General features: G+C 40.0%; 1 protein-coding gene across 1 annotated transcript; it reads right to left on the bottom strand.

Annotated features, from left to right (window-relative positions):
• Positions 1–209: 209 nt before the first annotated feature.
• Positions 210–3266, bottom strand: LOC110674326. The gene is made up of 4 exons (XM_021838619.1): positions 2961–3266; positions 2272–2834; positions 1724–2216; positions 210–1294 (listed from the first exon to the last, which is right to left on the bottom strand). Exons 2-4 carry the CDS (start codon positions 2830–2832, stop codon positions 210–212), a joined length of 2139 nt encoding a protein of 712 aa, XP_021694311.1. The 5' UTR covers positions 2833–2834; positions 2961–3266.
• Between the last annotated feature and the right edge of the window lie 11540 nt (positions 3267–14806).

Raw genomic sequence — 14806 nt, forward strand, 5'->3', positions numbered from 1 at the left:
CGGCCGCAATATGCGTCGTATTGAAGTATTTCTTTCTGCAATGTTTCAGACCCTCAGGCCAAATGAAATTATGGAAGTATTCAAGTAGTTCTTTACCCTAAACCTGTAATAATTTTGATAACCCATCGAATTTATTTATTTCCAAAATTCATACAGAGTTTAATGAATAAGAAAAAAAGCAAGTTCATGAGACGCGTGTGCAACCCCGTCTATTTGCACGAACTGCACTTCTCTGTGTTGCCTGCGCATGTAAAATGGAACCAATCTTGGCAAGTAATACACTTGGACCAACCAGTTCCGTTTCCTGAACGTGAGAATGTTTCTCCACATGTGCTGCAAAGTAAATCGTCAACAACATCGGTGGCCAATACCTTCGCTTTACGATTTGTACGCTTGCGGGCTGTTTTCTTGATATTCGAAATATCCTTCAGGGCAGATGACTCAATCAGTTTCTTACGATGTGGAGATGACGTCAGTTCAGTAGCTTGTTCCTTTTTTGTGCCAGCTTTCTTTCGACAGGAGACCATGGGACGTGCCACAGTCAGCTTTTTGGCCACTGATCGGGGAGAGATCATGAAATTTTTCAGACTGTTCGTTTCGTTCTTGGCCGGCTTCTTCAAATTGTGGTCCCAGCGTTCTCTTTTGTTCTGCTTAGGCTCGGCATCTGAAGTTGGTTCTGTTGAAAGATTGCTGATTAGGATCTTGCGTTCTTCCTTCTTTCCTCCCACTGCTTCCTGGTGGTGTGTAGACACGTTTTCTTGGTTCTCCATTAGCTCCAGCGGTACTTCGGGCAATTCAACAGCCATGTCAGGTGACATGTCATCATTTTGGCCAGCAATCGACAAGTAATAATCCTGACAGGTGTCATCCATTAGAGCGCAATCGTTAAATGAATCAGGTTGTTGCTCAGGTTGTTGCTCGGCGAATGAGTACTCGAGGTTGGAAATTGGACCAATGATGATATCCCCGTTACTGCGAATTACATAATACTCATTCTCGTCGATTTGATCAATATTAATGGCACTCTGAACATCAACAAAACCGACATTGTCATTGGCCTGATCGTGCTCATTGATCTCAGGCAGGCTTATCGATTTTCCGGGAATCTCAGAGACTTCATTCATAGTCAACTGAAGGTAATTCGCTGCAGTAAAATCAGTGTGGGTGAATACATCTCGATTGAAAGGATGAATGCCCGTAGTGCGAAATCCATTCTGAGCAACTTGTACACTAGCCGACTTAACAAAAGCTTGATTGACCAACGCACTGATGTTGTATGCAGTAATTGCCTTCCCTAAAAATATACAGAAAGATATTTCAGTAAGCGTTACACCTACTATGAAATAAAAGCGTAGACGATGCTGACCTCAAAACAGCATTACACAGCTTAAAACAAAAAAAAAAAAACAAAAAATCATATTTGCAAACATTTGTCCAAATGCATAATTTTTTACCTACCTAATCGTTTTGGACCACAATGATTAGGTTGGTAAAAAATTAGGCATTTGGACGAATGTTTGCAAATATGATTTTTTGTTTAAAGCTGTGTAATGCTGTTTTGAGGAAAATTAAAGAAAATTGACGCACATAGTCATATTATGGTAGACGATTCATTAGGGGCTAAAGAAAGATGGTCAACCCCCGAAAAAGAACGTTGTAGGTTCAGAGGTCATATCTCAGCAATCAGACAAATAAATTGTAATTTCTTTCAATTTGTTCGTACCTGGATTTTGCTTGTGAAAATTTCCAACCGCCTTTCCATAGTGTGACTTGAGTGGGCCCATCATAGCAACGTCAAGGGGTTGTACTTTATGCGAAGTATGTGGTGGAATCGAAATGATTCGTACAAAATTCCGTTTGGCCTTTTCGAGCATTTGGAAATTCCGTGTATGAGTCGAGTGTCCATCCAATATCAATAAGATCGGTGAATCAATCGTCGGGCGAGTGTATGACAAAAAGTGGTCAAACCATTCCACACAGGTAGTGATTGAGCTCCAGCCACTTGGGTTGCACGCAAATATCGATCCTTCGGGTGCTCCAGCTTTTAGAGCGTCGTTCATTCGCTGTCTAGCGAAAATGAACATTGGAGGCAAAAACTCTCCGGACGCTGACATGGCCATAACTACCGTAGTATTCACGCCTCGCTCACTGGATGAAATTCCCGCTACTTGATGCTGACCCTTTTTCGCAATAATTTTCGATGGCTTCGTTTGAACCTATAACGACGCAAGCATTAAATCAACCATTTCATGAGGTTTGAGCAGTTCTTACCGTAGAAAATCCCGTTTCGTCCATGTTCCAGATTCGGTGAGCCGGATACTGCTGCTCGGCAAAGATGCGCTCCAAAAGATCAAAATACTTATTCACACTAGATTGATTGAATCCGATTGCCCGTGCCAAGGAAGTATTCTCGGGTAGACGTAGCGAAAGATCCGGATGCCGTTTGAGGAAACACTTCAGCCAGTCGTAGCCCGCTAGTCGCTCAGATGTTTTGAAAGGATGTGGAATTCCATTGGATTCAGCCAGCTCAAAAGCCAGGCTTCTTACATCCCGCTGGGTAAGGCCGTAATAACATTCACTCATATACAAAACGTATCCCATCAGTTCCTCCTCCTGCTCCTTCGTGAACACCGTTGCGAAACTTCCGAATCGTGCAGCAGCCGTTGGGAATCTTTCTTTGGCTAGATACCGGAGCAGCGTTTTCTTCGGGATACCGTATTGTCGAGAAGCATGGCACTTTGAAATCCCGCACTTCACAGCAGATATTGCCAACCGCAAGTTTTCTACTGACCACGCACGGCGGTTTGATTTCCGAACGTAGTTACGGACCATTTCTACGAACAAAAAATGAAGTTTGTTTACCAATGGGTTCATTTTGCCCCGAGTATTGGAGTGCAATTTGCCCCACTCGGTGGGAAAAAGTAATTTTGTTCAATTTAGCACAAAAAACCGTAACTCACCTGAAATTTGAATTCCAACGTTCAGTTTGGGCTTTAATCAACTTACTTGATGAAAATTTACATAGAATCAAGTAAAATTTATATCAATAAAAGCTTAGCGAACGACCCGACAAAATTACATGTGAACTGTGCGATTTTGTTTATTTGTTTTTATGACGCTATTTCAAAACATAAACCTGTCAAAATCATAGGGTGGTCAAATTTCGTAATCCTGTAATAGGGTGCATTACTTTTTTGGGGTGAAAACGTAGTTTTCATGGGAAACTAGGTGTGGTGCGTTTTGCCTCAACAGTGCATATTACCCCAGGAACCCCTAATATTGCTTTTGCTTTTAACAAACTCGATGATGACATCGAGTTACTCCCGGGCCATTAATCACCTCACATGTTGCACAGGAGCAGCCAGCGCCTGTCATCGTCACAGTGTTTAGGTTTTGGCCCATACTGTTCTCACTTAAGCTGATGTTGATCGCCTTCTTTCTTTGCGGGAACCTTAGCCGGTTAGTCATGAGCCCAGAAGCCTCTCCTTCACATTCCGCTACATGTTTATTTTGATGGATCATCTCTTATGGCCACTAAGCCTTAGCGAAATTAGATGTACGATTGTGCAATGGAGGCTCCGTTAGCACATTTCTGAGAAACGGAAGGGAATGCATCATTGACGTTACGTTTTGCAGTCCTGCAGTGTCGGCGAATATGAATTGGAGATTTTGTGACGGATATAGCCACAGCGACGGTATCGCAACGGTCAACGGAACCCTGCGCCAACAATGGGAAGAATAACTAGCGAGCGAATGTGGAAAACGAATGTTTTTAACAAGGAACTACTAGTTGAAGCACTGCGTCAAGGCGTCGATAACGAGGATATCGATGCCACCGAGCTAACACAAAGGATGATAACGGCTTGTGACGCAATTATGTCGCGAAAACTGGAGCCGAGGAACAAACGGCGACAAGCTTACTGGTGGAATGACACGTTTAGAACGTTTGGCACTGCTTGTCTCAGAGCCAGAAGGCAGACTCAAAGAGCAGGGACGGAATCGGAGATTAGGGAGCGAAGAACGGCTTTTAGAGAAGGTCGGACGTCGGATGGTATGTGATTGCACCGAAGCGCGTGTTGAAGCACCTGGGAGTAATGATCGACGATCGGCTAAATTTCAACAGCCACGTTGATTACGCATGCAAAAGTCCGAGAAGGCAATGAATGCAATAGCGAGAATCATGCCAAACTTAGGCGGCCCATGCAGCAGTACAACGCGTTTGCTAGGCTAACGTTGATAATGAGGTTTGAAGTTCCTGCTTGGGGCAAGGCACTAGAAAAAAAAAGTGGAACCGCGAAAAGCTGAACAGAGCGTTTCGGCTGATGGCAGTGCGAGTCGTGAGTGCGTATAGAACGATATTGTCAGATGTTGTATGCGCTGTAGCCGGTATGATCGCCATTTAAATATTGTTTTGAGCACAGTTAAAGTTATCCTACTTGATCATTCTCGTGATACCGTTCAAGTTTCTTTTGATATTTGTTATATAAGATCCGTAATTTCAATTAAACAGCTTGTATGCAAAGCTAGTGATCCAGTTTCAATATGGATGAAAACACTCTCAAAGACAGTCTCTCGAAGTGCAAACAATGCTCACAACCCATCGCCCGTTCAAACTGCATTGGCTGTGAGGGTTTTTGCAACGAAGTTTTTCACGCTTCTTGTGCGAAACTGAATACCGAAGAATTGATACGTTATCAAAAATTTCGCAACTTGTGGTGGATGTGCAACTCATGCAGCGATTTGATGTCCAACCAACGAAACAACCGTAGTACGCTGTTGAACCGAGTTTATTCTGAAGCGAAATCCCCAAAATCTGAAGAAATTACTCGCATTGATGATGAAATTGCGGAATTGAAAAAGCAGATAGTATCAATTCATCATACGCTCGCAAATGCCACCAGTGCTAGAAAAGTTCGCATCACGAAGCAGCTCACGAGTGTATACTAACGCATAACAAACATCACAGACTCGGGATCTGGCTAGGTGTGAGTAAGCCCGCACCCGTCTGCTCGGGAGAACATGTAAAAAGAAGTAGCAACAAGCTCGCGAGCGTTTACTCGCGAGTAACCGAGCAAGGTGTGATTTATTATGGTTTTGACAAACAAATTAATTGTATAAGCATCATATCGACAGTAAGCTACTAGTTTGTAGTCTAAAGCCCTTGAAAACCATAAATCTCGGAGGGTAAGCAGCTTTTTTCCCAAAAGCACAATATGACTCTGAGCAGCTCCGAACACGTTCGCGAATCACTTTTAGCTTCAGTTACTCGGGAGTCGACAGATGCGAGTAAGCCAGCGCTCTGACGCTCGGGAGCGTTTGGTTTTGTTTTTGTTCCAGTTCAGATGAAGCGTTCGCCACTTTCCATCACTGAATGCCACTGCCGTTCCCTCTCGCAACGAAAAGAAGAATATGGATTCATCGATCGTAAATCGCCCTGCTGCTGTGTCGTCGTTGAAATGTCTACCTGAAACCCAACTGGGCACAAAAGCTGCAAACCATCTGAGCCGTACAATTGTGGAAGAGAGGTCTACAAACGAACGTTTTTGGCTTTGTCTATCTAGAATCAAAAACTGTGTGAATGAACGAGAAATTTTTAAATTGGCCTCCAATGCTTTAGGCACCGATGATATAGTTGTTAAGAAGTTAGTTTCAGCATGGAAGGACACAATCTCAATGCCTTTTATATCTTTCAAAATCGGGATCGATATTCGTCTTAAACGAATGGCACTTGGCCTAGTGGATTCCAATTCAGAGAATTTCGCAACAATTATTGGGAACCACTGTTATGAAGAGACGTCTATGTTGTTTGAACAAACGCAATGTGTTTCACTACGAATTTGTAATTGCGTATTTATCTAATAATGTTATTATGAGTCTGCGATAGTCGTTCTTTATCTAACTGTATTGCCGTTGTTTGTTTGTCATTTTAGTTTTAATGCTAGTATAGTTATAGTTCAATTAGACCCCATGATGTCCGTTGAATTTGGAAATAAATAAATAAATAAATAAATAAATAAATAAATAAGTAAATAAATAAATAAATAAATAAATAAATAAATTTACAATACTTTGGCCAACGAAGACACGTCAGAAACGTACGGAAGATCGCCAGGGTCGGATCTATAACGAGGCGGTAGTCCAAGTGAGACTGCGCGAAGAAAGGAAAATGGACCCATCGGCTAGCTGAGTAGATCGCGAAGCAGCACCGGCAAATGATCGTCGGAGTGCCTGTGTACCGGAAGCTTCTCTCCACCGGAATCGCAGGACCGACTTCGGCATCTGCCCGGATAGCATTGGTTCGGGAGCTCTTCCGCCGTCGGAGAAATCTTCGTCGGTGTAGGATAAATCCACCGTCGGGGACTAGTCCGTTGTGAATCACCGGCTTGAGTCGTTGGAGCGCCAGTGAACCGGAAGTTCCATACCTTGTCTGTTTGTGTGGCGATTTTGTTGTCAGAGATCCTAGAGGGAAGGGGGGGGGGGGGGCATTAAGCCCCTGGACTTTGGTCCCTGCTGCCTCGATAGATCTTAACTCGTAACGCACCACGTAAATGTAATCTACCTGTGTTACGGGACCACATATCGTCTTTATGTGAAATAAATTTACTTTAATTGTCGCCCACCCTTCCTGGCTGGAATACCTGGCTACGCCCTTGAGAACAATACTCAATATCAAAATTGAATTCAACTTTGACAAAAGTTCTTTTTCTTCTTCTTCTGTCATTACATCCCAACTGGAACAGAGTCTGATTCCCAGCTTAGCGTTCTTATGCCCTGGAGAATCGAGAAAATTTCCGATCCGAAAAGATCCCCCACGCCCCACCATCGGTATTTGAACATACAACCCTCTACCTGGTCTTATTAAATAGCTGTGCGTTTACCGCTGCGGCTATCTGGGCCAAAAGCTACAGAACTATTTTAACTAGATCATTAGTTTTGAAATAATTATTTACATTTGTTTAAATCATTCCTGATAACCGCAATTGTATGTCTTCAAATTGTATTAGTTTGGAAACATCAGATGAATAATTGATTAGCTTCACTAGACCTATATGAATACTCAAATAACTTCTAATTTTCCAAACAAACATCACGACATGCGCTGCATCTGTGGTTTGATATTCAATCATCCACAGACCATGCAAACAAAATCATCCTCCCCAATTGGTCCTCCACACTTGTCAAAGGCCCATCAGATTAGCACTATCGAGAACTAGCACCCTTCATCACCGTCATTGCATCGTGGGAAGCTTGACCCCGACGAGGAAGGACAAGAGTTCGAACCCATCGTCCGGCACATTATCCGACAGTAAGGGTATGCGAAATACCGAATGATTCCGTCAAATACGCTTCGAAACGAAATTCCGCGGAATTCCACGGAACTCGCACTGGCGAAATTTGTATTTTGCTATTTCGTTTCGTTTCGCCAAATTGTTAAAATATTTCCACGGAAAATTGAAAACAAACGGAATAAAACGGAATTTCGCGAAATTCAAGTTTAATTTCGAACAAAAAAAGCAAAGCGTTCGCTTCTACTCCTAGCAGCTACAGTCAAAAATGGGTCCGTATTATGGATCAAATCGACTCATATCATGGATCAGAACACTATAACAGCAAATTATCTGCGAGCCAAACGAATGGTGTGCTAGTGAAAGCATACGTTTTGGCGTTTCTTTAGGAATCGTCTTATCTTATGTCGAATTCGTTTTTGAACCTAGGTTGGAACTGGCGCAACCCGTTCTGAATCACAGTTTCCACCCCAACCCGATTCAGGTTCGACGGAACTACAATTTATTTGACATTGGTTTGTTTATGTGTTGATCACCGACCCAGTTCCTAAAAACGAAAACGACATTAGATTCATAACTGTGGTATGGGTTTCAATGCCCCACAAATATGAATCAACGCTTCTAGGCATATGTATGACATTTTATTTCCTACAAATGGAACAAATGTGTTAAGCATGTTATTGTTAAATGCGATGCTGTATAGATTTACGGTTCGCGTAGGTAAAATGGGTTCTGCGTAATTGCTACTCAATTTGATGAGATATTCGCCGTATAAACCAACTTTGATCCATATCTGTGTGCTATCCATAACTGTGGAATGACTGTAGTATTGACTGGTCCGCAGGATATGATAAACTGCACTGTCGTTGTACAGTTTCCAAAAACGCCCATTTGCCCAAAATTCCTCGCGGCGAATAGCCCAGGAAAGGAACAACTGCGTTTGATGAACTACCGCAATCTTCCATAAGAATGAAGAGAGCAAAACCACGGTTTCCTCCGGGGAACATCGCGTGTCCTTTTGAGCAAATCCGTTATTATATCGCAAAAATTGTTTGTACACAAATTTCCAAAAAAGCGGCTGAGCGTGAGTCCCTGATGTTCTGGAGTTGCTCAGGTGATGCAGATTATTAATGCGCGCATTAGTTCTCTCTCTTGCTTTCCCGATATGACGTCACTTTTAACTCTGCATAAGAACAGCGGGAGAATAGAAGAGAAAACTAATAGCACGCATCAATGAGTTAAGGCTCTCCACGATTTCGTTTTTTTTTTTTATTATTTCTTTATTAGTATCATTCCAAACATTACATTCATTATTTCTTATATCTAGGTGTTCTGTGTTATTAGACAACACTATCATCCTAATTTGGTAAAACAAATCTAAGATTTTATTAACATTTTGTTAACAACATATTACATTTCATTTGCCATAGCAGTTCAGATTTTTTACAGGTGAGTTGATTTCACCTGCTTATAAGAGAAAAAAAAAGTTTTTAATATACTTAACCTAACTTAACCTAAACATATAACGCATTAATCGTGGCAATAGAAGATTGTAACGATTTTTGCCTGAAATTATTGATTATTTTATTTGACATTTGTTCCAATGTTTCAACATTGGATATCCTATGTAACTCATTGGTACTATACCAGGGAGGAAGCCTCAGAATCATTTTCAAAATTTTATTTTGAATTCTCTGCAGAGCTTTCTTCCTGGTATTACAACAGCTAGTCCATATTGGTACAGCATACAACATGGCTGGCCTGAAAATTTGTTTGAATATCAAAAGCTTGTTCTTAAGACAAAGTTTTGATTTTCTATTAATAAGGGGATAGAGACATTTTACATATTTATTACATTTGGCTTGAATGCCCTCAATGTGATTTTTGAAAGTTAAATTCTTATCTAGCATGAGTCCTAGATACTTAACTTCATCTGACCAATTTATTGGAACCCCTCTCATCGTGACAACATGTCTACTTGAAGGTTTCAAATAAAGAGCTTTTGGTTTATGTGGGAATATTATTAGTTGAGTTTTGGAAGCATTAGGAGAAATCTTCCATTTTTGCAAGTATGAAGAAAAAATATCCAAACTTTTTTGCAATCGACTACAGATGACACGCAGGCTTCGTCCTTTGGCGGAGAGGCCTGTGTCATCCGCAAACAAAGATTTTTGACATCCCTGAGGTAACTCAGGTAAGTCAGATGTGAAAATATTGTATAATATTGGTCCCAAAATGCTGCCTTGGGGAACACCAGCTCTTACAGGAAGTCTTTCAGATCTGGAGTTCTGATAATTAACCTGAAGTGTACGATTTGACAGATAACTTTGAATTATTCCAACAATGTATGTTGGAAAATTAAAATTTTTCAATTTTACAATCAAACCTTCATGCCAAACACTGTCGAATGCTTTTTCTATGTCTAGAAGAGCAAGACCAGTAGAGTAGCCTTCAGATTTGTTGGAACGAATCAAATTTGTTACACGTAAAAGTTGATGAGTGGTCGAATGTCCATGGCGGAATCCGAACTGTTCATTGGCAAAAATTGAATTTTCGTTGATGTGGGCCATCATTCTGTTCAAAATAACCTTTTCAAAAAGTTTACTGATGGAGGAAAGCAAACTGATTGGACGATAGCTAGAAGCTTCAGCAGGATTTTTGTCTGGTTTTAAAATTGGAACAACCTTAGCATTTTTCCATTTGTCAGGAAAATATGCTAATTGAAAACATTTGTTAAATATATCAACTAAAAATGATAAGCTACTTTCTGGAAGTTTCTTGATGAGGATGTAGAAAATTCCATCATCGCCAGGAGCTTTCATATTTTTGAATTTTTTAATAATAGTTCTCACTTCTTCCAAATCAGTCTCCCAGGCATTTTCGAAAACGTTCTCTTGATTGAGAATATTTTCGAACTCCTGAGTAACTTCATTTTCAATTGGACTAGTAAGTCCTAAATTAAAATTGTGCGCACTTTCAAACTGCATAGCAAGTTTTTGAGCTTTTTCGCAATTAGTTAGTAATAATTTGTTTTCCTCTTTCAATGCCGGTATAGGCTTCTGAGGTTTTTTCAAGATTTTAGATAATTTCCAAAAGGGCTTAGAGCCGGGGTCCAATTGAGAAATTTTATTTTCAAAATTTTTGTTTCTTAAATCTGCAAAACGTTTCTTGATTTCTTTCTGCAAATCCTGCCATATAATTTTCATAGCAGGATCACGAGTGCGTTGAAATTGCCTTCTCCTCACGTTTTTAAGACGGATCAAGAGTTTAAGATCATCGTCTATAATCACGGATTCAAATTTTACTTCACATTTTGGAATTGCAATGTTCCTGGCTTCAACAATGGAATTTATTAAAGTTTCAAGAGCATTGTCAATATCAATTTTAGTTTCTAAAGAAATGTTAACATCAAGATTAGAGTCAACATACGTTTCATATATATTCCAGTCGGCTCGTAAATAATTGAAAGTGGAGCTGATAGGATTGAGAATCGCTTCATGCGATATTTGAAATGTAACAGGGACATGATCAGAATCAAAATCAGCATGAGTAATCAGTTGGCTACAAAGATGACTAGAGTCGGTTAAGACCAAGTCAATCGTAGATGGATTTCTAGAAGAGGAAAAACATGTAGGGCTATCAGGGTATTGGATTGAGAAATATCCTGAAGAGCACTCATCAAATAAAATTCTGCCGTTGGAATTACTTTGAGAATTATTCCATGACCGATGTTTGGCATTAAAGTCACCAATGACAAAAAATTTTGGCTTATTGCGAGTCAATTTTCGCAAGTCAGTTTGAAGCCAATTAACTTGCTGTCCAGAGCATTGAAAAGGCAAATAGGCAGCTATGAAAGTATATTTACCAAACTGTGTTTCAACAGAAACACCTAAAGTTTCAAAAACTTTAGTTTCAAATGACGAAAACAGTTGATGTTTTATACGCCTATGAATGATGATTGCAACTCCCCCACATGCCCCATCAAGTCGATCATTACGATAAACAAAAAAGTTAGGATCTTTTTTAAGTTTGGATCCAGGTTTTAAATAAGTTTCGGTAATAACTGCTATATGCACGTTATTAGCTGTAAGAAAATTAAACAGCTCGTCCTCTTTACCATTCAGAGAACGAGCATTCCAATTTAAAATATTTAAATTATTATTTGGATCCATTAGAAAAACGTAATCCAATAACAATTTGATTTGTAAATTTTACACCTACTTGGACTGCTTCAGTCATAGTGGTGGCTTTGAACATTGCATCAATCATTAGATTCAATTGTTCAGTTAGAAAATTAAAATCAGAGGCAGACATATCATCTGATGATTTCCCATTGGAATTTTCGGTAGACGAAGAAGCGGGGTAGGAGTTACCTGTGGCGGTAGGGTTTTTTCCATTTGATTTGAAACAAGTAGAATGGGTACTCATGGAACGAACAGGGGAAGAGTTCAAATTACCTGCTACGATATCGGCAAAGGATTTACCGTGGGTAGATACATTCGAAATTGAAAGATTCGAACGGCTACCCGACGGATTAAAATTTGTTTGTGAATGAGCATGATTATGATCTTCCTGGTGGGTATGATTCCTAATCAAGCGATCGTTAACTGAAAAATGAGCATTGTTCGATACTCTACCAGGCAAATTCCGGAAACGACCGTTATCGTAACGGATATTATCCTTCATCTGCTTGGCACGAGCCTCAACGACTCTTTTGCGTGAAATGCATTCCCAAAAGTTAGCTTTGTGAGGGCCCTTGCAATTGGCGCATTGAAATTTTCTGGTATCTTCTTTCACAGGACAGTCGTCCTTAGCGTGAGAAGAACCTCCGCAAATCATGCATTTAGCATCCATGCGACAATTTTTTGTACCATGACCCCACTTTTGGCACCGACGGCACTGAGTGGGGTTCTGGTAATTTCCTCCAGGTTTCTGGAAATGTTCCCACGTCACACGGACATCGAACATAAGTTTAGCTTTTTCTAAAGCTTTAATATTATTTAGTTCTTTTTTGTTAAAGTGAACTAAATAATATTCTTGAGAAAGCCCTTTCCGAACAATGCCAGATTGGGTTCTCTTTTTCATAATGATTACTTGGACTGGGGAAAATCCAAGTAAATCATTTATTCCATTTTTGATCTCTTCAGGTGACTTATAGTCACTTGAGAGACCTTTCAAGACGACTTTGAACAAACGTTCAGTTTTGTCGTCATAAGTAAAAAATTTGTGCTTCTTCTCTTCAAGATATCTGAGAAGAAGTTCGCGATCTTTAAGAGTTTCCGGCAAAACGCGACAGTCTCCTTTCTTTGCGATTTGGAAGGAAACCTTGATTCCCCTAATGGAGTTCAAGATCTCCTGCCTAAATCCCCCAAATTCGGAACAACTGACCACGATAGGCGGAACTCTTTGCTTCCTCACTTGAATCAAAGAGCCTGGGCTAGAGGCTGCTTCGATTTGGTGTTCGGAAAATTTGTCTAGAGCATCGAACTGATTGCTCATTTCGATACAATTATTCATTTCACCCTTGGAAGAAACTTCGCATTCCGGGGAAGCGTCCTTTCTTCCATTCTTGCCACGTGTAGTGACAGTTTTAAAACCCACTTTTTTGGAAGGAAGTAGTGAATTCAGAGATTCACCCTTCCTTTTGTTAGTTGTTGATACCATGTTTAGTTAATAAACGAGAAAGACGTGACCTTCGAGAGGTTTTTTCCCTAGACGGTGTCCAAGAAGGATTACCACCGTTAGCTTTCGCCAACGAGTCCAACGAAAAATCGAAGGCACGGGTCCAAACAAGGATCGTAAAGGGATCAATAGTAGAAAAAATAGTACTGAAAAGTACTGTTTAAGTAGCACTGAAAAGTACCGTTTTTAATTTTAGCACTGAAAAGTACTGTTTGTGTAGCACTGAAAAGTACTGTTTTATTGCTTTAGGTAGTTTTTAAGAAAACTTCCAAGAGCAGAGAGAATTCGTGTACGCACAGCACGAAGGTACGATGCGCACTGCCACGATTTCGTTGTTAAGTCATAAAACTCTACATGTAGTAGCGAAATCTCAGCGATTGTTTGTCGCTGTCGCCGTAAAAATCGCGTTGATTTGGGTGATCCAAAGCCATACCTCAAATCTTCAAGAGCACAAATCTAAAGAACCAGACGTCCATTCAAGCTGAAAAATCTATCGATTGGTTACTCGATGACCAATCAATCAAGTGTTCAGCATGAATCGCTGTCGGGTTAGTTAGATTTGTGCTCTTGAAATTCTGAGGTATGCCTTCGGTTTATATTCACCTTAAACAGGGAAGATGCATACATTATTTTTTTCGTGGGCCCAGATAACCGTAGCGGTAAATGCGCAGCTAATCAGCATGACCATGCTGAGGGTCGTGGGTTCGAATCCCGCTGGTCGAGGATCTTTTCGTTAAGGAAATTTTCTCGATTCCCAGGGCATTGAGTATCTTCGTACCTGCCGCACCATATACACATGCAAAAATGGTCAATCGGCAAAGAAAGCTCTCAGTTAATAACTGTGGAAGTGCTCATAAGAACACTAAGCTGAGAAGCAGGCTTCATCCCAGTTGGGACGTAACGCCAGAAAGAAGAAGAAGCATACATTATTTTATATCGAAAAATGAATCTAGGTTTATTCACGCTGTACCACACCACCAACTCCTCTCTCCTCTTATAACGTGAAATAATTTCCTCACGACCCCCAATTAAAAAAAAATGCGAATGTTGATAATATATCATTACAAGTATTAGAAGCCAAATGCCGCAAGGCAAAGGTCTTAACCTTTTCAATACCTATATCAAGTTTCAAAATTCTCTAGTTTCGCCATCTATCGATCGATTTTGAAGATTTATTTTAGGAAAAATCACAAAACAGTTTTAAATTTGATTCATGCATTGCATGCACCATCAAAATTGATTCCGGATATAGATTCAAGTTTGGTGGGGTACCTAGGGTATTTCACAATGGAAAAGCGCAAAAAAAAAAAAATAAGCCAAACATTAAATTTAGCTCATTGAAAGACGGATTGTCTGAACGAACATGGGTGAACTTGTCAATCTTATTTGCGGTTCCTCTATGCTATGTAGTCCAGGTTCAAAACTTTTTTTTCGAAGTTTTCAAATATATTTTAAAATACTCTCGAGGCTCAAAATTCAGTGAAAATGTGATTTTGTAGTCAGTTTTAAACAAAGAACCTGAAAGTGAGATAATATAAACAATCCAAATCCAGAAATTCCTTCACAGATTTTGGAATAGGATCATTTCTCCAGTTTTGCTTTACAAAATAATAGAAATACCTTCAGTATTTTCTACAAGGTTTACTCTAAAAGTTTGCTTTCATCCAGATTTGATCCCTCCAAGAATTAATTCACAGTTTACGCTAGGCTTTTCCAGAAAATTTATTAGGAACTTCTAAATTACCCCAACAGGCAATTCTGGTAAAGTTGCTGTCGCAATATCTCTTGGAGATTATTACTTTTGCAGTTCTTTTAAATTTATCTTTATTGATTTCTTA

The sequence above is a fragment of the Aedes aegypti genome, chromosome 1, assembly GCF_002204515.2.
Source record: "Aedes aegypti strain LVP_AGWG chromosome 1, AaegL5.0 Primary Assembly, whole genome shotgun sequence".
NCBI lineage: Eukaryota > Metazoa > Arthropoda > Insecta > Diptera > Culicidae > Aedes > Aedes aegypti.

Bases quoted from the DNA above. Each gene is read 5' to 3' on its own strand.
- LOC110674326 (XM_021838619.1), bottom strand. From the start codon at position 2,832: ATGGTCCGTAACTACGTTCGGAAATCAAACCGCCGTGCGTGGTCAGTA. The intron at 2,217-2,271 runs GTAAGAACTGCT...GCGTCGTTATAG, and splicing joins ACGAAACGGGATTTTCTACG to GTTCAAACGAAGCCATCGAA. The intron at 1,295-1,723 runs GTACGAACAAAT...GTATATTTTTAG, and splicing joins TTTTCACAAGCAAAATCCAG to GGAAGGCAATTACTGCATAC.